The following is a 24,256-nucleotide window of genomic DNA, read 5'->3' on the forward strand; positions in this document are numbered from 1 at the left end:
TCTATTTTTTATAATAATAATATATCGAAAAAAAAAAAAAATCATCTAATATTATATAATTTTCTACAAATATTATTTTTTCTTCTATTCTTTATAATAATAATATACCGCAAAATTTACACTTTTACCACAATTATATTATATAATTAATTTTTATCAATTGTTTTGATATATTTTTGTTTAAGGTTTTTTCTTTCGACATTCACATGATAATAGAAGTTAATTTTAACCTTGCCAATACTATTCCATAACTAAAAAGTTTATTTAATCAGGCATGGGCTTATCTCTAACTTTTTTTATTTCCTATGGGGGTTTAAGTAAGAGGCTTACTGCAGCCCCTAAAAATTAGTTAATGGGCTTCTCTCTTAGGTTACCGGTAATTTCTAAACCCAATAAGATGGGATTTAAGAGAATCTAAGCTTGGCTCTATTATTTCATTAAAAAAAAGCAATATGCATACTATTATGTAAAAAATGGATTTTTTGCATTCTAAAAAATAATTAGTTGTTGTTTAGAAAATTGCTAATGTCGAATTGGCAGTATTTAACATCAACCAATATTATACCAACATAAATATTCATTCACTGATTCAAAATCAGATGTGATAAATGATATATAATCATTCTGATCAGCCTCTTTATGTTGGGTATATCGCATGCTTTATAGCAGTTATATTATTCGGAAGCAATTTAGCTGTTGTTAAAAAATATGAAACTGGCAATGGTAAACTATTTTTAAAAATATTTATTATGTTTTTTTGCCAAATATTAAAAATATATATTATATAATAAGGATTCTTTTTCAATTGGGTTTATTGTTCAGCTGTTTGGTGCATAGGCTTAATGGTAAATTTATGGCAAGGTACTCCACCGTTTTATCCACTTGGAATGGTTGGAGGAATATTTTGGGCTACAGGTTTAAGAATATTTATAAATGTACTTTTACCTTATATATTAAAATTCCTAAATATATCATTATTTATGTACATTAAGTTTCTAATGCATGCTTTAATTAATATTGATTTAGTATCAATAAATTTTGGATTAAAAAAACTTTATTCTCTAAGAAAAATGTAAATTCTCTCTTCTTATACTTCATTATTAATAATAAACTATTACTGATTAATTATAAAAAAAAAATAACATTTTAATTATTTCAGGGGGTTTATGTGTTAGTATTATCCTTAGATACATTGGCTTAGGACTAGGAGTGTGTATATGGGCTACATTTAATTTGATCATTGGATGGGCATGTGGAAGGTTTATCATTAAATTTATTTTTACTAGTGCTGTAAAATATTGTTATATTACTAATGGCTTTACCTTTTTTGATGAAAAAGAACATCTTCATTTCTATTTCAAAAGATAATGAGTAATGCATTTTTTATTTATGAGTAATGGTAAGTCAAAATATTACTCATTACTTAAAAAAAATTCTTGAAGAATATGGAAAATTTTTTTTGTCTATTATATTTTTTAAAAATTAAGTAGATATAAGCCGAGTCGTCAAATTTTATACTGCCAAGTGCCAAGATTGTTAATCTAATTAATATTGAATCAATAAAATTTACATTTTCTGATATAATTTATTTTATTGAAATATGTTAATAATGCTTATTTCTTTCAGTTGAAGATGATTTAATTCTGCCCATGCCAAACATTTTTTATACAAATAAAACAAATTAAGAACATTAATTCTACACTTTGTAAAGTGTAGATTGTACCCTAATTCAAATATTTTAACATCAATGTCCAGCAGCTCAAATCTAAAAAAAAATAAAGTAAAAATATTCTGATAAAATTTTGATGATGATCTGATCTGAATGATGATTCTTATGAAGATGATTTAATAAGATTTTTTTGAAAATAAAGATCATTCTTTAAATATTTTTATAAATTCCCCCATTATAATTTTTATTTATTATATAATACAACCCGATCCTATGCACCAGTTTAATGTGTATCACTAAGTGCTCTTGTTTATCTGATTAAAATTTCGAGAATAAATTGTTAAAAATAAATAAAAAAATATTACCAAACGAACCTTATAATTATATTCTTTTTGTATTTTATTATCTATGGGGAAAAAAAATAAAAGAATATAATATTTAGAATTAAGTAACGAGTAATGCGTTAATTTTTTTCAATAGTAAGTAGCGCGTTTTTTTACACAGTAATGAGCACGGTAATTCGTTTCTTTTTTCCAAACGCAACGAGTTACAGCACTAATTTTTGCTCATCTCTTTTCTTAGCATTATGTTTAAATTAGAAAGTAAAATATTTAATAATAAATTTTAGATTTGGATTATTTGGCATACATCCAAAGATACCCCAACACGAAGTGATGAATTATATAGCCTGCATCTTATCTATCATAAGGTAATTCAAATTTATATATTTTAAAATTATATAAAATCATGATTGATTATCAAGTTTTATATTTTAAAGCCAAATAAAGAAAGTATTCATCATAATTATTGCCAGATAATTAGTTTAAATATTTAGATCATATCTATTTAAAAAGAATTATGCATTATTTTTTGATAAAATGTTTCACTTCACATGGAAGGATAAGGATTTGAGACTAAGGTATAAGAAAAGGAAGAAAATATTTAAAAAAAATAATAAGATAAAATAAAATTGTGAAAGTTATAATTTAATAATTTGTTTATCACATTTTATCCTCGAAATGCCAAATATTTCTAAGTATTAAAGTAATTGAATTTGCATACCATAAAAATAATGGACAATTAAATAATTTTTTTTTTTAAAAAATGAATACAATTCAAAAAAAAAACTGACCTTCATTCGGCCTTGAATGGTAAAATATATATGAAAATGTGTTCTCTTTTTATTAACATTATTGATTTTTTATTCGGACGTTTGATTTACAAAATTTATTTCATTAACTACACGAACCGATAGCCTTTTATTTCTATCGATTAAGTTTTAACATCTTTCTTGAAACTGACCAACATGCATACAATTCAATTATACAAAACTTAGGTTCATCCCGATGCCCTTCTTTTAGTTCCCAACTGCCCAGAGCTCAACACGCATTTTGAAAATTAAATTTCTAGCCCGTTTTTTTTAACTACATATATTTTCGTTATTATTATTATTTTAATAATTTATCATTTTCAAAAAAAGTACTTTATGACAGTATAGTCAATGAAATAAATTTATACAGGAATATCTTTTCAGGAATCCTCGAGTACCATTCCCCTCTTAATAACATTTTTTTCCTCTATTTAGCGATTCCCTTTTCCTTGGAAATTTATCTTTCTACTAACATCCTCCATATATTAAAAAGAAATGAAGAGAAAGTATTTAATTTAGTACTTTATAGCCCACAATAGTGTCAAAAACAGAGTATTATTTTTTATATAGCAAACTTATAAAAAAAATAAATTATAATTCATATATCATTATTTCATCATATTTGATGTTTGGAGGGTATATTACTGTTTTATATATCGTAATTACCCCAATAATCTCAAATTTACGAATTATTTTTTTTTTGCATTATATATTCATTAACATTATAAAGATCAATCTCCCCTTAATGACGCTACTGGGCAGAATAGAAAAATCTAACTGCAATCCTATCTTTTTGATATTAGTAACCCTTGATTTTTTGCTTACGTTAATTTTTAAATTTAAAAATAATTAATTAATCTCTAAAAAAATTAATTAATGTAAATGTATATGATATTTAATATTTGTAAAAATTTGATTAAAATTTAATTTATATGAATTATGAGAAAAATATAAGTGTTTTAAAAATTACCACCACTGATCACCAAAATATTCCCCTAATTTATTACCTATCGTAATTTTTAAAAATTAACTATCGTCTGCTTATTTTATTTTATTTTAAATTATATTATATTATAAGAGCCTTTAATATCCAATTCGTGAGATCATTATTAATTTACCTAAAAGATGAAATTCTGGCACACATTTTGCAAATCAATTATCCATCGATATATCAATAAAGATAAATAAAAAATATTGTTTTTTGAGTCTACTCTAAATAGAGGAGTCTAAAGATTTTGCGCTTAAAAACTAAACCCTTGTTTTCTTTAGGAAAAGACTTAAGAGTTTTTAGTGTGGTGCCTTGGCCTTTATAATTTTGCGATCACAACGCATTTATTATTCAAAAATTTTCTGAAATATACTCGAGTAAAACGAAATAATTAAATAACATAAATAATGTAAAAAGCTTCCGAGGCGAGAAGACAATAAAAACGCATTATATTTATAGTAATATATCGCGGGGATGTATCGTTTTGGTATGTATTATTTTTGTTGATTTTTTAACATTCTTATAACTTATTGTGTTGATAGACTGGGGAATATAGATAGGGTTGCTTCGCTGATTTATTCTTCAGATCTTGGAAGTTTGTTGAGCTAGATTTTACTGAATTTGTCGAGGACCTGAATAGTCATTTGACCGAATATCATATCTCTTTTACCACCAAGAACTTGAGGGTAGTCAACTGGGTTTTCATCCGTCGGTACCCAATTTCTAGGATACAGTGGTAAATGCAGCTAGTCCTATTTTTCATAGAATCTTTACTACTACTACTAAGGAAGGGGATCAGAACCTCTTTCTTTTTAATTATCAACAAAGACAATACATACAAGAATAATGCATCCCCGCGAGAGGATTCTAAAAAGATTTCTCTTAAAATGTCTCTTCAAAGATATGATTTTATGAGATTTCTACAATTAAAAGGCAAGCTTCCATATTAAAACGAAGATGACACTCAAATATCCCTTCCATACGAGAGAATGAATTATTTAAAATTTTATTTAGCCTAAGTAAAGACAATTTTTAACATCATTATAAAGGAAGGAAAGTTCAAATTGGGCATTAAAATACATAAATTGGACAAAAGAACAATGGAAGAACTCAATATTTAATGACGGATCAAAACTAATATACGTTTTGGATATTAATTAGAGCTAAGACCCCAAGCAGAAAGCTTCCATCCTGATTACTTAGGAATTGTTAAGTTTTCGGATAGTATAATGGTGGAGTATTATGAATGCAAAAAGCCTATGATTTATTTTCTTTATAAATTATATATTATTTGCTGTTAAATAATCCCCAATGAATCCCATCCAGTTATTAAGACCTGAAATAAATTACATTTTCTAACAAAATGGAGCTCCTTGTCATGCTACGAAATCTACAAAAATCTTTCTACGATAATAACATCCTGTAATTATTCACCAGATTAGACTTACTCAAATATGAGCTTTGAAAGCGGTGTTGTATCACAGGAAATCAATACCCCATAACATGTGCCATTAATTCAATGCCACAGAAATAGCCGCAGTTATAAAGGCAAAGGTAGACTTGTTAATAAGATAGGCCAACATAATATTATAGCTAGGAATTTTGAATAATAGTAATATATTTTAATTATATCATATATAAATTTTCTTTTATTTATATAGTGCTATTTTATAATAAATAATAAAGGTTTTGAAGAAAGAAAAAATTTTAAAAAATTGAAACCCCAAAATTAAGAGATGAAATATTGTTTTTAAATTTTATCAAATATAATCAATTACTTTGGAGTGTATCAACAAGTCAAATAGGGAAAAAAGTTAAATGTATTTAAGAATTTCCTTAATTTCGCCCTTACCCCTTAAAGATAATAGGGTACAATATATAATCGAAATTTCCCAATACACTCTGAAAATTTTATTAACGATCCTGTAGCATAAAGCCGCTAATCTCTACCATCCCCTCTATTCCCAAATAAGGCTTTTAAAGAACTTCTATTCTTTTTAAACCCTTTAGATAGCCTTGCTGGTTAATACATTCACTTTTCTAGCATCTTTTTATCACTAACCTAATTACTTATATTATATATATATATATATATACGTATCATAACTACACCTTATCAAGCGCCGCTTTTTACCTCAGCATACAAACCGAAGATTGTGATAAATATTCGTCAGAGGATTATTATAGTACTTCCCATCAAAATTTGTTAGATACTCCGATTATCGGCGGCACATATCGCCACAAAAACCATTCCATTCCTAATGATTTCTCTCATCCAAACAATAAAAATTCGATGGCTGCTGAAAATATCGCCGATTTAGCAGTAATTGATGGTAAAAATCGAGCAAAAAACGGTAAAAGTAACGATGCCAAAGGACACAAAATAACAAATATCAATGAGATAAATGAGAGCGATTATAGTAACGGAGAGGATAAATCGCTAGAGATAGCTTTAATTATGGATAGCGCTTTTGAGGAAGACGATTTGCTACATGGGTTAATTTCTTTCAAAAATATAACGTTGCATGATTATTATTATAGGGTTTTCAAATCGAGTTATCAGCATGGCATCGGAATTTATTTACTCCTAAATATTTTTTATTCCATCTACCTTTCTAAAAAGCACATCACCTTTGAGATATTATATATGGGGTTAATTAGCCCCTACCCCCCTCGTTCATTTCACACCAACACCCACTTATTTACCCCCCCCCTATATATCAGTAACATTTTATAGTTCTCAGGCAAGCGAAATGGCAAAAATTTAGTCAACACAAACTTATAACATCAGGAATATTGTGGAAGTGGCAAAATTTTATTTCATTCAGTTTGTAGCTGATCTTATAACGTTAACCAACAATTGGATGGCCTTGTTTTTTCAAAAAAAATATAATTAAGAGAATTTAGAACCTTATATTTAGATTTTTTAAATAACTAATATTCTCATAACAAAAAATAAATTTCCCATAAGCTTTGGTCGAAATGGCAAACCTTATCCATATAACAATGATTATATCGAAGACGTGGTTCCGAGGATCAATGCTAGGTCACAACCGAAATTGATAGGTGGAAGGGTATCAGTCTACAGAGAACCTGTTAGTTAGACTTTCATATTATCTTGTAGTATTTCTATTTTTTTAAAATCGTCGCATAATATAGACCATTTATAAATAAGACGATTTTTTTAAAACAATTTCCAGATACCCTTTTAACTCCCAACACTATACTATAACTTGCCTAAGCAATTTTTTTGCAAATATAATAAAAGAATCATAACAAACGCCACATAATTGTTAATAAAAAAAATATTTTGATTTTTTTTTCCCGCTTTGAAAAAAAAACGTCTCGCTTGATTAACAATAATCGCAGTCTGTATTTTTTAAATAAAATTTCTATTTCATTTTTAATAAGATTTCCTTTATATTAAGTGCTTATCAATCAGGCGAAAGCAAGCAAATAATAGGTAAAATTTATTATCTATGACAACATAATTTATTTCATTGCATCGCGCAGTCATTATAAATATTACATATTGTTTGCTTACTTTTGAAAAAAAAAATACCTAGCGATTTGTGCGTTTATTTTAAACGAGTTATAGCTTATATACTCTTTATTAACATTTAAAGATGCAACTATTCAAAAGTGAACATATTGATCTCCAATTTTTACCTCATCATGAACTGATCTTGTAAAATATTATAACTAGAGCACTGCATCGGACCAAAAAATTCAAGTTCAGCGAAATTTCCTTTTTTCACAAAGGTTTTATTCGATCTAAAATTTTATTTTTAGTTATAGAATCAATCCTGGAAAAAAAAATAAAAGACTGTTGAAAGAATAAACCTTTTTTTTCAGCGGAGAAATTAAAAGGAAGACAGGAGGAAAAAATCGTTATTGAAAGGAATATTTTTTTTCTTCATTTTGTTAATCCTAAAACCAGTTGACGTCTTTAAAACGCGTCCTATCCTTCAATATGGCTCGGCTTTGGGCCATAAATTATCTTATCTACCATGTCCTTGCATTGTGAAATCCATTAGTAGTGTTGATTGACTCATAACTTCAGGATCGAGAACTAGTGGAGCTAGTCCTTAGCACATATCCATGCCATTAATTTTAAATAAGGCATAAGAAAAACCAAATAATTTAAAATTTTACCAAATCGGATCTGTCTTTTCAAGTTCGATCGTGCAGCGCTTTAGTTCCAGCACGTTTTTATTTTGATCATATTCTTTTTACAATGCTTTCATATGCTAATCTTTATCATGATTAAATTAACCATTCATTCATTCTCGTCCTATCTCAAATAAATGATACTCTTTTTTTAAAAAAAAGTTTAGCTGCTCAAAAAAATTGTTTTTTAACATAAAAAAAAGGATAACATTACAAAGGAGTGCAACATTATTGCGACCGATATCAAATTCAAGAAACGGGTTATGTAAGAATTTTTTTTAACAGAATAATCAAAATTTTTTCATTTATATGTACTAGTGGAAGTATGTTGGCCATATTAGCTGGTTGTTTATACGGTATAAATTTTGTGCCCGTTATATATATACAAGACAATTACCCGCACGCTTCAAAAAGAGGTTTACTAATTAATTTATTTTTTAAAAATGTATTAAGATCCGAGAATACCTCCTTCGCTTTTGTAGAATTTGGTCTAAAAATGGTTAAGTTTTATATTCATAATGGATAATTTATAATTCGATCCTTAATACTATATGGTTTATTATTTTTACGAAAGGTCTGCCTTACATATTCTCCCATTTTTCCGGCATATATTTTTGTGCCACGCTATACTTTATCGCTTATGCCTGCTTCTCTAAAATCGTTCATCGCAAACAACCTTGGATCAATTCTGCCCTCATAATCCCTACTTTTGTATCTGGGCTCCTGTGGGCAGTCGCGACTTGCGCCTGGTTTGTAGCCAACGAAATACTCAGTCAAACCATTTCGTTCCCTATCATAGCTAGCTTACCGCCGATCATAGCCGGGTTCTGGGCCCTGTTTGTGTTTAAGGAGATCAAGGTAAAAAAAAGACATTTGGATATTTAATTTGGTAGATTTTTTGGAGTAAGGGTTAGTATTACTTCTAATAATTAGTGAGTTAATAAAGTTTCGGTTTAAAAGATTATATTTGGGGATTTTTAAATTAGATATTTTACTAGCCAAAAATTTATATGAAACAAAATTTTAAGGGTCGCAAGAATATCATTTTACTCCTTATCGCGTTTTCGCTTTCCCTCACTGGGGCTATTCTCTCAGGTTTTTCCTTCTAATCTATATTCTAGTTTGGTAACGAACCTTGTCACAATCTACTGAATTCCGATCATCTTAAAATCCAATTATGTTTTATATATATTTTTATTTTTTCAAAAAAACAAACAAAAGTCCAATTATTTTGAAAAAAATGCATCAATTTTACACTAATTTATTTATAGACCAAATTCAATTTCAAATTATTTTATATATATATTAGACACCAAATGATATTAAAAAAAATTATTCTAGTTAATTGTAAAAAATTTTTTATTTGACTAGATTTAAATATTCCCACCCATCTTTTTTTTACCAAAGATATTTAAAAATATATCTTTAAAACATATTTATTCTCTTTTAATTTTTAGAAAAACTGTATTGAATTTTTTTTTGCAATGTTTTATATTAGCAAAAAAACGAAATCATGAATATAAAAAAAGATGCTGAATAAATTATAAATTATGATGGTTTGTTAAAAATTTATTGAGGTTACTTAAACAACTATAAGATCGATTAAATCATATTAATATTTAAGGAAATTATTATTTTCATATACAAAATATATAAATATCAAAGAAATTACTATTTCATATTCACAAAAGTTATACGATTTTCTAATTAATCACATTTTTAAAAAGGTTTAAAACGTTCTATGAGCTCTACAACATTCATAATAAATATTTTCTTTAAAAAGTCTATTATAAAATAAAACATATAAATGTTAATTTAAGTATTTAAATTTGGTGTAAATTATGAATAAAATATAAATATAATATGCGCTATTTAAAAAAAAAAATTTATGCTATTATTTTAAGTTAAAATAGGTTAGTTTGTAAGAGTATTATATGAAAGTTTTATTATTAAATATTAATAAAAGCACAAGGAAAGTGACACATAAAAATATATTATTTGTGATTGATTGATTTATAACCAAAAATTTTGGCCAAGCCTTATAAGCTGTAGATTTAAATAATACTAAACATTTTCGACTATTTCAATTTCCATATCAAGGTATCAATAAAAAAAGGAATGGACAAAAATTTATTTCATTTTTGAGTAAGGTAAATTTTGCCATTTCATGATGTTTAAGCTCATTTTTTCTTCTTCTAAAAGGTGTTGGTTGTATAACTCAATTTTTTCTATAAATTTTGTTTTAATAAAAAAAATATTATTTTGCACATTTATTGAATAATTTATCTCTAAATAAAAAAATCTATCATTATTTTATTAATAAAAATAGGATAAGTTAAACAATTTAAAACTAAATATATATTCTACCTTTCAATTTCTTTATATTATTCGCCGTGCTATCTAACGTATCAGTCAATTTTTGGGTATATGCTAATATTTAAAAAAATAATATTTGTAAATACAATATAAAGTTTCAAAAATATTTTATATATATCTATCTACTAACATACTCGCTCAAAATACATCTTGCTGTCTAAATTAGAAAATATCTTAGGCTATCTAAATAGTAAATTAAGCGTTGAGCAAACATTTGACCCCTTCCCCAATTTGCCTATAAACAAAATTATAGAATTAATTTACCGTCAGAATCGAATTCCACCTTATCGGTTTTCGCTAACAGCGTGGCATGAATGTTCAAAGAGTTTTGAATATCCTGACCAAAAAATAAATATAATGGAGTATATAATGCACTTGGATCAATTTAAATTTTATCCTATATCTATCAAAGTTCATTTTTTACTTTAACTTTATTTTAATTAAGAAAAATTGATCTCATTAAAAGATTTTAAAAATCTCTCAGCAGCTAAATCATGTCGGATAGGATCTCACCATGAATTCCTCCTTAAAAGTTTTAAAGAGATTTATGATAAAATTTTACTTAAAAATAATAAAATAATTTTTTTAAGCAAATCTTTTGTAATTTTCATACATAAAAAAACTTTCATGATAAAATCAAAAAAATAAAATTTCAAACTCTGATTTTATATATTATAGCGTTACCATAAAAATTAATCGATATTTCAAAAATAGATAAAACCATGATATAAAATAAAAAAATAATTAAATAGTATTAATAAATAAAATGGTTAGAAATTTTTTTTATTTGTGAAAGCTAAAATTAATTAGAATACACGAGTTTGAAATGATAACAAATAAAATAAACATGCATAAATGATCTGTGTTGTTCAATCATATCCTCTTCAACTTCTTGCAATTGAGACATGGTTTCGTGAAAGCTGTAAAGTTCATTAGGTAACTCCTCACCCTGATGTTTTTTTTAAATAAATCATAATTAACAAATATAAATAGTATTATCGAGACTAGTAGAGATTGATTTTTATGATTATAAATCCTTTGTGAGTTAGGCCGTTTGGCTCAAATAATCAACATAGTGCAGATAAAATAAGAACAAGCTTAGACACCACTATCCAACTATAAAATAATTGGGATGCATGTTGTGCTCGGGGTATAGGTTTTTTAGTAAAAAAATATCCTTGAAAAATATTAAATACTTTCGAGATGATTTTGCACATTTTTAATGCCCAGTCATATTTTTTTTACATATTAGTACAAAAAATTAGTTTCCAAATGTGTTATTTTAATTGGGTTCTATATAAGGTATTAGGGAAAATAAGCCTAAAAATATAAACGGGGTTAAAAAAATATTTTAAAATCATTTCAGTTTTTTTGGCGGCTCGCTATGAATCGGAGTAGCCGGGTAAAAAAAATTATGGGCTAACTTTTTCAAAAATTTTAACAGGCCAGTTCGGGTCTAGTCACCTAGCCCTATAAAGATCAAAGGGCTATTAATAGGAATTTACAGAACAAAGTCTGGCCAGGTGGTTGGCCCCTGTGAAGAGCATATCGTCAGAGATAGTCATCATATCCTCATCCGGACATTCGACACCTCCTGCGGCGTTATTGTAATTATGATCAGCATATTGATCATCGTTTTTGGCCAATTTACGACCCTTCTCGTTGACCAATGTTGTGTCTTGATGTTCGATTTCGTAACTATCATCATGATTGTCCACGTTAGTTGTAAATTTATTTTTTCCATTGTAAAGAGTTTCATCGGAAACGGCTTCATTTACGGTTAACTCTTTGACTCTTTATTTATAATATATAATAGTTTTTAATGTGAAAGGAGATAGTGTTGCGTAATACTGCTTACCTGGGTTTTTAGGTGAAAAAATCAACTAAGCCTATAAGTTTAGCATAAAAATTGACTAAACCTAGTGGGCCTAAAAATAGGCTAAAATTAGTTAGTCGAAAATTAAGCATTATCTAAGGAGTTGCTAATCATCCGTCAGTGCTATGTAATAAATAAATAATAATTAAGGATAGACTTAGTGTTGCGTAACGCTGACGGACGATTAGCCGATGCCTAATTAGTTTTAGCCAATTTTTCGGGTAAGCCAGTTTAGCCGATTTTCAGGGTAGGTCTAATTAGGCCGAGGTGAGATTTTTAGCCTATTACGCAACAAAAGAAGTTATTGCAAAAATTGAATATTTCGACTATTAAAGGATGTGTCCAGATAGGTAGAGACAATGCAAAAATAAAATCAAAGAAAAGCTTGTTTTACATTTTAGCTTGACTTCATTTTTATAAATAGCATTTTGTTTTGCCACTTTATATGTCTCATAGCAGTTAGAGCTCATAATAATTCTAAAATGTATATTAAATAAATGCAAAAAGTATATTAAAAACGAAATTCGTGAATGTATAGGGGTTAATCATGCGAAATTTAGGGGGTTTAGAATACAAAAATAGGACAAGAGAAGTATACCGGTAAAAGAAAAGAAGGGTTGGAGGCATGTAAGCAAATAGGTAGATATTCGAAAAAATAGTTATTTATTAGGGAAAGAGGATATATGTTCAGACTACTGTCACTACTAAAAGTAAATAGAAAAGAAACTGTTGCATGACTTTGGAAATTTCTGATCAATATCTAAACAAGGTGAATCTTTTCATTGTGTCAATTTATGTGAAAAGGTATTTTTGTATGTCTATTATGTTATAGCCAAAAAATTTCCAGGTAATTAGGTTTAAGCAAGAGGGAAGGTAGTAAAGTAGTAACATACTTTAAGTGTAAACAACGTGGTCATAGGGCATTTGAGCTTTCGTAATGGCGAAATAGTAGTGAGATTAAATATAATAACATACATACACCTAATGTCAATATGGTCTTTTCAAACTTGTTGGGAAAATATTCCTCGGGTTTGAGACTAGAGGAAGGGAGTGCATCACAAGGAAGAGTAAAGAATAAGTATTTATGAGGTTGTGTTGGTTAAACTTGGTAAGTGGATTCAATTTACATATGATTTTTATTAGGGATGTGCCGATATTAAATATCGGATCGGGCCGATGCCTGTAAAAAACCGATCAGATCAGATCCGATCTTTTTACTTTTCTTTTTTTGTTATTTTATTTTATGTTATATATATTTATTTTACATTATTATAGTATTTTCTAAATAATTTTTTTAAATTTTTTTTTTTTAATAGTATTTTAAAAGTTTTATTTTATAAAAATAGAAAGGAACACCCAAAGTTTTATTTATTTTAAATCTTTTTAAATAACGCCAATTTTTTTATTTATATTTTAAATAAAAGAATTTTTTTATCTAAATTATGGAAATATTGTACCATGGACAAAGATAATTTTGCAAAATGTGTTATCTGCGGAATCATCTGAGTCTGCCTTCAGTACGGCAGGAGATATAGATAGTCCATATCGTAGATTATTCCCAGAAAATCTATAGAGGCTCTCATATTTATTAAAAAAATCTAATATATTATAATTTTATATATTAAATATTACAATTATAATTCCAACATAAAATGGATTTATTAAATATATTTTTTTTTATTATAGTCTTAATTGTAGAAATAAAAAAATTAAATTCATAATTCGATTTTTTGCATAAAAAATAATGATTTCTTAATTACATTTGGTTCAAACGGGGGTGATTTAAATCAGTAAAAATATCGGATCGGTATCGGATCGGTTTTGAAGCAATATCGGATCTGATCGGCGAAAAATATGTGGATTAGCACAGCCCTAATTTTATCAGGTTTTTGTAAAATATAATTGGTGACATTTTAATTTAGTAATCTAGGAGAACCTTCTGAGTAAAATTTGATGTTAAATTGAATAACTTTTGGTTAGTTAATCGTGTAAATAATTTGTATTGTCAGGCGGAGAATAGGAAGTGAATTAAATAAAGACCAAATGCCGGCTTAATTTATTGAGTGTGGACGGGTAAATGGTTTATTAAATTATATAATTTGTGACCAATTAAAATTGTATTATAAATCTTTTTGTATGCTAATCAAAAAACAAATTAAAAATTTTTAACATTAACTTAGCAATAAAATTATTCAATAAAATTTAAAAATTCTATTATGATATTAATTTTATTATAAAACAGTTTAAAATTTACAAATACAAATGTTTTTATTTTAATCAGGTATGCGTTAAACAAACTGGAATTATAAAAAGAAATATTATGGGGTCATTATAAATATTATATTTATAATGTTGTAATGATATTAAATTAAAAAATTTTAATTAATTTTTGGAACTATCGTCCTATTCCGTCCCATAATTTATCCAGGTTCTGTTCTTGGAACATTCCGTTTCATGCTCCTAGGATTAAGTCAACTGCCTTTAATTTTTATATTATATCGAGTGATAATTAAACCTGTTGGCATATCGCAAGGTGTTGAGAGTATGCTCGCAACAACTTATCCCAGGGGATATAGTGGCAATCTTATAGATTTATCATAAAAATGTATATTATAATTTTTAATTAATATAAAAAATTAATAATGTCTAAAAAAATAAAATAACCCATTTCTGGTGAAACAATTCAATCTCAATAACTGTATTTTGCACCATAAATGTCATAAGTAATGTCAAAAACCTCGATTTAGTCAATTATAAAAAAGGCTAAATCAAGATCTTAACTTTAAAAAAAATATACCTAATCCTCGAGATTTCGTATATGGACGGCAGAAAGGTTCGGCCCTTCATTTGACCAAATCTCCAGGCTTAGGCAGCATTTTTGGTTAAAATATTGAATTAACCGTTTTTAAAAAATGATTTTCGAGAACACTAATTATAAATAGCAAAGATTCTAAATCGGTAAAATTGGGGTATTTTTTATAATATATCCTCAAAATTCAGAAATGCAACACTTATATTTAAAATTTTTAAAAAAAATTGTTAAAAATGGGAGAGACTTTTGAAACATTTCCCAATCCCTTATCTACTTGTCATTTTTAATTTGAAAATATACCATGCAAGTTTTAGAATTTTCTCCTATAAAGGAATCCCTTAGCACTTGAGTCAATTTGCTAGCTCTAAATGGTAAATGAGCGTTTTTGCGGCCCAAGGCTCTGATGCATTCCTATAATCATATTATAAAAATATACTTGTATTAATGAGCTTGAATCGCAAATTATACGAAGTCTATTTTTTAAAAATATTGATATGTATATTTTTTAAATATTATTAATATATCAACAAAATCTTAAACAATGGTGTCACTAATCTCTTGTCATTTAGGAGAATATCTTAGAGGTCTGCAATGAGCGGGTTTAGAACTGGTTTTTTTGAAATTTCCCGCCCTCCTGCCTAATATTTAAAAATCCTTTTAATACCTGGTTTAGCTCTTTATTAATTTAATGTATTTTTAATTAAACATAGATAATATGCAATATTATAAAATAAAACTATTATTTCTAATAAATTGAAGTCCGTTCTACTCATTTCGCCTGAAAAATATTAAAAATAAACAAGCCCGCCCATTACTTAAAATTTTTTTAACCTGCCAGCCATCTGCTCAATGTTTAAAATATTTTAGAAACCCGACCGCGCCCGCCAGTGCCAAAAAACGTTTAAACTGGCCTCCTAGAGATACGTAGAATTTTTTAAAAAATAATAAATTATCTTGTTTTAAATAATGAACTTTGAGAGCTAAGAGGCTCTTGTTAATCTCAGCACCTTCCATCCTAGTTTGTCTATCGGAACTAGACGTATCCGCTCCTCTTTCATTTCCTAGAAGATAAAAAAAATCAATTAAAAAATCATTTTTTCAAATCTCTAATCTAATATTCTTATTTTTCAAATTAACCCTTCTTTTGTTTTTGCTTTTACCAGCCACAGTTTAATCTCATTTTAATTTCTGGCCCCTTTGGGAAGCTTTAGAAGAAAACAAGTCTAAAATGTAGATACTTATTTTAAATTAATTTTTCCATAAAGTGTTATACTAAGAATGATTACACTATCTAAAGTTGTAGGCTCTATTTATCAATGATTAGAATATATTTAGAGATAGATGAATATTTTGAATAATTTAAATAGTAAATCATGTGTGCCGTTTAATTATGGGGGAAAAATATATATAAATCAAGCTTATAAACCTGCCAAGTCTATTAGCGAAAATTTGCCGTGAAGTTTGCCATTTCTTGTTATTTTTTAAAAAATAGTAATATTTTATATATTTCTCTGCGAATTCGTGCTAACTGTGAATGCAGGCTATCATTTAATTTAATAAAGTAATATGAATTTTAACTTCCTTTTTTAGATTACCTTTTAGTGTGGTAGACTACTACATTCATTTTATTGAATTTATATTTCATGATATTGGCTTTAACTGTGGGTACGTTTAAGTTTTAGTCTTCCTCTCTTTCGTTTCCCAATCACTTCTAAACCCTTAACATTGCTTCTAGTTTTTAGGATTTCTCATCATATGTTTATACTACCTAAGCCTGTTCATCATGATCTTTGTTTTAATAGGTACTACCTTTAGATTTATCAGCCTTTTTAATTTGTGAGGATTTCTTAAATATAAAGGGTACCTACATAATTGTCAAAATTACAAGGTCATAAAACTAATGTAATACTATCTGTAACTCTACGAAAAATATAGGGAGACTCAGTTTGGTTTCATATTTGAAAGATCAACGACTGATGCAATTTACGCAATTAAACAAATGTGTGAAAATATAGGGGAAAAAAAAGGACCATATATGGCCCCTCTCGATCTCGATAGAATCCCAAGAAAACTTATTGGTCGCTACGCCACAAAAAAAGTATCGGAAAGAATCGAATATGTTTTAAATAGTATAATCAGAAAAAAAAAATCTTCTTTAAATTTTTTTTATAGATCTAAAATTTTTAAAGATTTTTTCATACATTTCAAATACTTATAGAATTTATGATGGAAGTAAGAGGATCAAAAGCTCGAGGAAGGTCCAAGATGACTTGGATAAAGATTCCAGCGGGGGATATGAGGAAAATGAATCTTACAATAAGTGATGCTCAGGAACGTCATAAATAAAGAAGGAAAGTAAGATAGGAAATTGGCTTCCTGGGTAAACCTGAAAAGCGCCATTAAACGAAGAAGAAAGAATATATAAGTTATAGAAATGGCAGATATTAAGAAATGAATATCGCTGGAAGTGTAGCTAAAAAAAAAATATTAAATTGCATTAGAGAAAATAAAAATAATAAAAAACTGCTCATTTATTAGAATGTTCGAGAATTAAATTTTTAGGGAACTTAACAAATGAATTTATTTATTTTTTTTAACATCGGGTATTTTTTTAAAAAATAGGTCCTTTATTTAATAAAATAAAAATATATTAATTTCAGAGTGTATCCAGCTTAAACGTGTCCATACAGGGCTCTAAATTAGATGTTTATAAGTTATACATATTTAAAAACGAATATGAATAGAATAATTTCGAATCAAATAAGAATAATTCATTATTCAATTCGTATTCGAGTAAGTCAATTATAAACTTCCTCAATTAATTCTAATCTCATTTATTTCATCACCTATCGGGTCTTTCTAGTATTGATTTTTTAAATGTCCTAACTTATTAATTTCCATACTTGGTTCTTAATATAATCTGGAATACGGCGTGGGAACGTGAGGAATTAGAATTTGCCGACGTTTGGCCTGAAGTTCTTTAAAAAAAAAAAATTCCATTTAAATCATTTTATATATAGATTACAGACTGATCTTTAATTATAAAAGGTCTAAAGAGGGAAGGACATTTCATTCGTTATAAAATTTATATATAGAGGAAAAATTTACATTTTATTCAGATATGATTTGAGCCCAGATAGTTCTAATATATGTATCTATATTATAACAAATAAACTAACAAGGTCACCAATTACCTCACACTATTTTTAGAAAAGTCAGAAATTTGACGATGATAAGTGGCCTAATTCGATTTAAAATACGAAAAGGTAAAATAATACATATTATGTCTTAACTTAGATATTTTTGAACTCTATTATTAAAATCATAAGATCAGTATAAAAACTACTTTCATTAAATAGCGTAGCAATTATATGGCTCATTTACTTGGCTAACTACTAGTGTTGCTAAAAGGCCCGATTTTTAAAATGTGCAAACCCAATATTTTAGCCAAAACTATAACGCAATCAGCGTGGTGTAGTTATACATTAATTCAATCTTTATTTCACACCAATATTATTTATATATTAATAAAATCTAAACATATTAATGAATTTTACAAAATGTTATAATCTTATATAATTAATGGAAGGTCTATGTGAATAATCTAAACTAATAATATAATCTTAATTGATAATACCAACGTGGTTACCTATATATGAATAATAAAATGGTTACCAGAATCCAAATAACAAAATTAAACAAATGAAGTGAGCGATTGAATATAAATAAACTTAGTTTCAAATAACATAACCACAAGCCTGGAGATTTTACTCATAGAAGGTAGAAAGGTTTCGACATCTATTAACAAAATCTTAAAGCTTGCATAATATTTTTTGGGTAAAATATTGGGTTAGCCGTTTTTATAATCGAGTCCTTAAGCAACACTATTTCTCTTAAAATAAAATTTAAAAATTACCACTTATCATATAAAAAAATAATCAAATCTAATTAATTTAAGATGAGTTATAATAAAAAAATTGGTTTAAAAAACCTAACAATGCTTCCATCTTGAATAAGCTTTAAAACGCCGTCGACATTTTCAACCTTGCACTCCGTAAGACCCACTATTTGGACCCTCTGTTTTCCGTCTTCCAAAACGCGTAACTTAGCTTTGTCGTTCAAAAGGTCGAATACCTATAATTTATATATTTTCAAAAAAAAATATGTTGTTTTGAATCACGAATAAACAATGAGTCTTTCTTCACTTAAAAAAATAGTAATGTGGTGTTTCTGGAAACTAAGGACAGCACTCATTTACAGGTATTTAAATTAAAGAGGAATAATATTCCTCTAAAAATGGGCGAAAAAAAAAGTATATAGATTAAGTAATGATTTACTTTTCCGCTGTATATCTCAAAGAAACTAGATGACACATCCAATTCCATTTTTTTATATTTGGGAGAATGCAAAAGTTTGAAGACATCTTTAGCTGTTACGTAAAATATTATTTGAAATTAAAATGACATATAAATTTTAAAATAAAATTCAAAATTAAGGGAGTTAGAGCCAATTTGCGGCGAATTATATAAATTATGCTGTATTTTTGGATCCTTCACCATAAATTCACTCTAACTGTGAATGAAAGGTTTTATAGGTAATAATTTTACTAGTTCATTCATTCTTTTTCCAAGAGTATTAATGACAAACTACAAGTAAAGAACAGCTGATCAATATCAAAACCCTGCCCGATCTTTTGTATCATTTTTTAAAATTCCGCCAGGATCATGAAAACGGTTCATTTCCTTCTCGTATTTTTGACTTCCCTTTTCAGACCAATATTTGATTCAACCAAAAATATTTTTGAGCGAACAAATAACCAGAACCATTAATAGGATTTTAGAAGTCTGGGTCAAGTCGAGCCAAAAACTCCTCTTTCCTTGATGACAATAAAAACTAATAAAAATCCCGTTTTATCAATTTTGTTGATATAAAGGACATTAAATGATGCGATATTCAAATATGTCGATAAAATCAAATATGATAAGAATCATTTTACTTAATAAGTCAGTCTATTATATAATATGTCTATGCCTACAAGTCTATGCTAAATGTAAAATATGATATATAATGTTTAACCCGCCAAGACGTATATTCCCTTGCTACAGTCTTGATTTTTTCCAGTAAAATCGCCGCCCATTGTCTATTAATATTTTTTTTTTATATAAAAATGTATATTGGGAAGATGTAGGAATTGAGCATCTACACAAAATCAACGGTTATAATTAGCATTTTAGTTTTAAAAAGGTAGTTTATTAGACAACCGTTAGCTTAAAAGGGACAACGATAAAAGTTACCGTTACTTTAATCTTCCATTGTAATTATTTCCTGAGTATGAGAAATAATTATAATATAATATAAATAACATTGATGAATTAAATAGTCTAAACATTTTGGAATGCGGGATTTAAATCAGCACGTTTTTTCTTTTTCCAAAAAAATATGAAAATATAGGTATCGCCTAAAAAATGATATAGATGCACTTAACATAAAACCTTTGATTAAACTAGTGTTGTTTAATCATCTATCAGTCAACTCCACAACGACTTTAGGCCTAAAATATTTGTCTCAATCCTACAAGTTAAAGCTCAACTTACAAGTTTTTTATAAGAAACTTAGGCCAAAAGCTATGGTCAATCAAAAACTACTCAAGTAAATATAGCAACCTTTGTATTGGTATTGTTAAACGGCTGGATTTAAAAAACACCCAAGCCGGGGCTGAAATTTTTTTAAAATAAGCCGAGTCGGGCTCAAATGACTAAATCAATATTTTACCCAAAAAAATATTCCATGAAGCCTTAAGAAGTCGTCAACAGATGTACAAACCTTTGTGTCATCTATGAACAAAATCTTTAGGTTTGCGTATATAATTTTGAACAAAATATTGATGCTCTTATACTATAAATTATAATCAAGTATATTTGAGCTTCGCTTGGACCGATCCAAGTTCAATTGATATCCAAGTCTGATCCAACCGAATTTAGGTCAGTCGAGCTCAAACATTTTCCTAAACTCAGCCAGATTCGCACCTTAATTTAAAAAATTTCATTAGGAACTCAAACTTCGATAAAATTTTAAAATTATTTTGTTTCCCAAATGTTTTGTGTGTTGCGAGTATAGTTTTTGATATCAGGTAATTGTTTTTTAATTTAAATATTTTTTTTTCTGATTCAAATTGTTTTTTTTAATATATTTAAAATAATTTTGTAACTTTTTTATTTATAAAATTAAAATAGAGTTCTAATTAGTAAATTAAAATTTTAAGACGATATTTTAACCTCGGGGTTGTGGTTTCTAGCCCCATGTTGGGAAACACCACCAACATTTTTTCTTAATTTTTTCATTTTGTATTTTTATATAATTCCATAATTTGGAATTTTATTTAATAAAGTTTAAATTTAATATTAATTAATTTAACTTAATTTGATATGGGTCCACCATTATGAATAATATTTTAAGAGAATAACCATAAAATAGTCTGGAATCCGTTTAGCGCCAAAAAAAAATTTGGATCGGATCGGCGCTCCTATTTTCTAAAACAAAATGGGAATCGGTTGAACAATAAAAGAAAGATCGAGTGTCGAACTCAAAAAGAAATATAGTTCACATGCAGGGCTTCTATAATGCATATTCTCTTTTATCCTACAAAATTTATTTTTTAAATAATAAAAAGTAATACGTGAGTTTTCCCGCTGCCAGTTTGACCGTAGGCAAAGCAAGTGGCCCTTCCTTTTTCAAATATAGTTTCGATGAGAGGCTTTGCAGTATATCTAAAATTCAAAATTGTTTAAATTATTTTTAACAATATTTTTTGTTGTGGAGTAATTTTTTTTTCCCAGCCTAAAAGAAATTTTTGCATAACTTTTCTTCGATCACGATTATAAATCCATTCTGCCGAATTGAACGTTTGATAGAATAAAAAAAATTATCAGAGGTAAACTTCTTCAACCTAAATCGAATCTTTCCTTCTAACTATTAACTCCTTTTTCATATTCAATCAATTTATTCTTACCTGATTTAATTTATCTCTCCTTCAAAAGATTATTTTAAAAAAATTTTTTTATTACCGATATATGAGATCGTTATTGGTGTTTTCGTCAAAGCAATAATCGTATCGAAAATTAAGATTTTCCAAGTATTTCGTTAGGTCAACCTTGCTTTTCGGTTCGTGTATTATAGTGACATCTTTATTGGGTATGGTTATTACGTCTATCTCTTTCCTATTGTTTTCTTGAATATTTAAAACGATTATGCAACAACAAAATATGTATAAATATTCGATTTTTGTCAATATACTTAGAATATGCTTGATAATTTGAATGAAGGCCTTTTTATTTTTTTCCATCCATATTTGTTATAACATTTTATGTCAAGCTCTCAACACACCTTTCATTTTAAATTTCGAAATGACGACCACCTTTTTAAATTTCAATAAAAACATTGTCTAATGTCATACATACCCTAGTTTGATTAAAGACAAAACTTTTAGCCGTTTAGCAAACATCATCTGACTAAGATATTGAGGTTTTCAGATGTTAAATAATTAGCTATTAATTAGAAAACTAAATCAATTCAAATGAATCTAATATTAATAACTAAGTCGATTATTGATAATTGTAATGATTTTTTTTTAAAATAAATGTCACATCTTATTTTAATAAATTAGCTTATATTTATATCCATGACTGCGCCAATATAATATTTGGGATAATAATTGCAAACACAATATTTATTCATCTATATAACACATATAAATAAAGGTTGATATAAAATATATATTGCTTATCACATATTTATATGATATAGGTGTTAGATAGTTAACCTTCACCCAATATTATATTAATCATAAATATATAAATAATCATTATAAAATATATCTAATTAACGAGTATACTAATTCATAATATAAAAATAATATAATACGATATATTCATACATATATTTCCATAATATCAATAATAACTATATATGTATACTATCTATATTACTAAATTTCCCCTTCATTAATTGAAGGGAAATCTACATTTCCTAAAGGCATCGACGACTGTTTCTCTTAAATAATATTTGTCTTTGGTCTCCATTTACCTTTACTGTGTGGTTAATTTTGTTAACATCCCCCCCCCACCCATTTAAATTTTGATCTCTCAAAGGGCAACAATATAAGCTGCCTTGGTATTAATGATATGCCAAGAGTATCAATATCGTTTCCCTTGTTGATTGATCCCACCAGAGTATCGTAATCGAGGCCATTGTATGCTTGATCTCCCACTGGAGTATCGCTATCGAGTCCATTTTAGATTGGTTGACATTGTGATTGAACAGCTCACCGTTATTCTAGAGCTGGTCAAGAGATCGCTATTATCCTTGAATGGCCCATGAGATAACCCATATCCGCACATCACACAAGACATCATAAGTCTTTAACCCAAATATGGCTATATATGGCTCACGGAAGCCCCATTCGTTTTTGCATAGGTCATGTGATTTGAGAGCCCAACGTCCTTATATCTTTATGTCTAAATTAACCAGGTTTCTTTATCAGTATCCATTTTCCGAATGTCTAAATTAGACAGGTTCTTTTATCAGTAGCCTTTTTCCCAATGTCCAAATTAGTCCAGGTTCTTTTATCAGTAACTTTTTCCCCAATGTCACGTAAATGTATTATATCATTAATCCATGTTTCCACCATATTATATCCTATAAAGCTCCATTTTTACTGAGTCATCAAATTTCCTGAATTAATTTTATATCATCACAAATTTCATAATATAGAATTATTCCCCAAATTTATATAAATCATTTAATAATCATAATTTTATCTTTCTCATTTTTAATAATTGTATCTTATATACCTTATTCTTATGCAATTTCTGCAATATAATCAGCATGCACATCTTCATTTGTCAAAAATAAATGACTTTATTATTTTCTTTCTTTTAAAAATTCATTCATCAACTAATTTTTCTTTGTCAGCAATTATAATAATTAATTCAATATCAAAACCATTAATATGTTCCAAATTAAGTTTATTATCAATCATAATTTTAACATATTTTGCAAATTCTCCATAATTTATTCTATTTTAATTCTGATTCATAATTTTATCTTTATCAATATTAATTTATAAAATATTCAATACATTCATATTGCTTAAATAAATATCACATTTACAAAATAGTTGATACTTACCATGACATTTCCCAATCATTCCTTATAAT

At 27.3% G+C, this 24,256-nt stretch overlaps 2 protein-coding genes across 2 annotated transcripts in view; one reads left to right on the forward strand and one right to left on the reverse strand.

Annotated features, from left to right (window-relative positions):
* The first annotated feature begins 565 nt into the window (after window positions 1-565).
* Window positions 566-9,372, forward strand: LOC135928417 (transmembrane protein 144-like). Its single transcript, XM_065464877.1, has 10 exons — window positions 566-723; window positions 793-915; window positions 1,160-1,259; window positions 2,298-2,378; window positions 5,929-6,303; window positions 6,779-6,902; window positions 8,181-8,242; window positions 8,296-8,393; window positions 8,552-8,835; window positions 9,006-9,372. Exons 1-10 carry the CDS (start codon window positions 609-611, stop codon window positions 9,084-9,086), a joined length of 1,443 nt encoding a protein of 480 aa, XP_065320949.1. The 5' UTR covers window positions 566-608; the 3' UTR covers window positions 9,087-9,372.
* Window positions 9,373-9,711: 339 nt separating this feature from the next.
* The window catches only part of LOC135928416 (kinesin-like protein KIF2A), a 33,229-nt gene continuing 18,684 nt past the window's right edge, over window positions 9,712-24,256 (reverse strand). The window contains exons 11-25 of the mRNA XM_065464876.1: window positions 22,106-22,268; window positions 21,718-21,808; window positions 20,118-20,181; window positions 19,379-19,470; window positions 19,033-19,175; window positions 17,945-18,019; window positions 16,468-16,511; window positions 16,014-16,102; window positions 15,342-15,452; window positions 14,745-14,812; window positions 11,859-12,147; window positions 11,201-11,302; window positions 10,618-10,690; window positions 10,345-10,407; window positions 9,712-10,205 (exon numbers count right to left, since the gene is read on the reverse strand). Of these exons, the coding sequence (XP_065320948.1) occupies window positions 10,108-10,205; window positions 10,345-10,407; window positions 10,618-10,690; window positions 11,201-11,302; window positions 11,859-12,147; window positions 14,745-14,812; window positions 15,342-15,452; window positions 16,014-16,102; window positions 16,468-16,511; window positions 17,945-18,019; window positions 19,033-19,175; window positions 19,379-19,470; window positions 20,118-20,181; window positions 21,718-21,808; window positions 22,106-22,268 (1,565 nt within the window). The 3' untranslated portion in view covers window positions 9,712-10,107. The remainder of the gene's footprint in view (window positions 10,206-10,344; window positions 10,408-10,617; window positions 10,691-11,200; window positions 11,303-11,858; window positions 12,148-14,744; window positions 14,813-15,341; window positions 15,453-16,013; window positions 16,103-16,467; window positions 16,512-17,944; window positions 18,020-19,032; window positions 19,176-19,378; window positions 19,471-20,117; window positions 20,182-21,717; window positions 21,809-22,105; window positions 22,269-24,256) is intronic.

The sequence above is a fragment of the Gordionus sp. m RMFG-2023 genome, chromosome 4 (genome assembly GCF_954871325.1).
Source record: "Gordionus sp. m RMFG-2023 chromosome 4, tfGorSpeb1-WG-v2, whole genome shotgun sequence".
Taxonomy (NCBI): domain Eukaryota; kingdom Metazoa; phylum Nematomorpha; class Gordioida; order Chordodea; family Parachordodidae; genus Gordionus; species Gordionus sp. m RMFG-2023.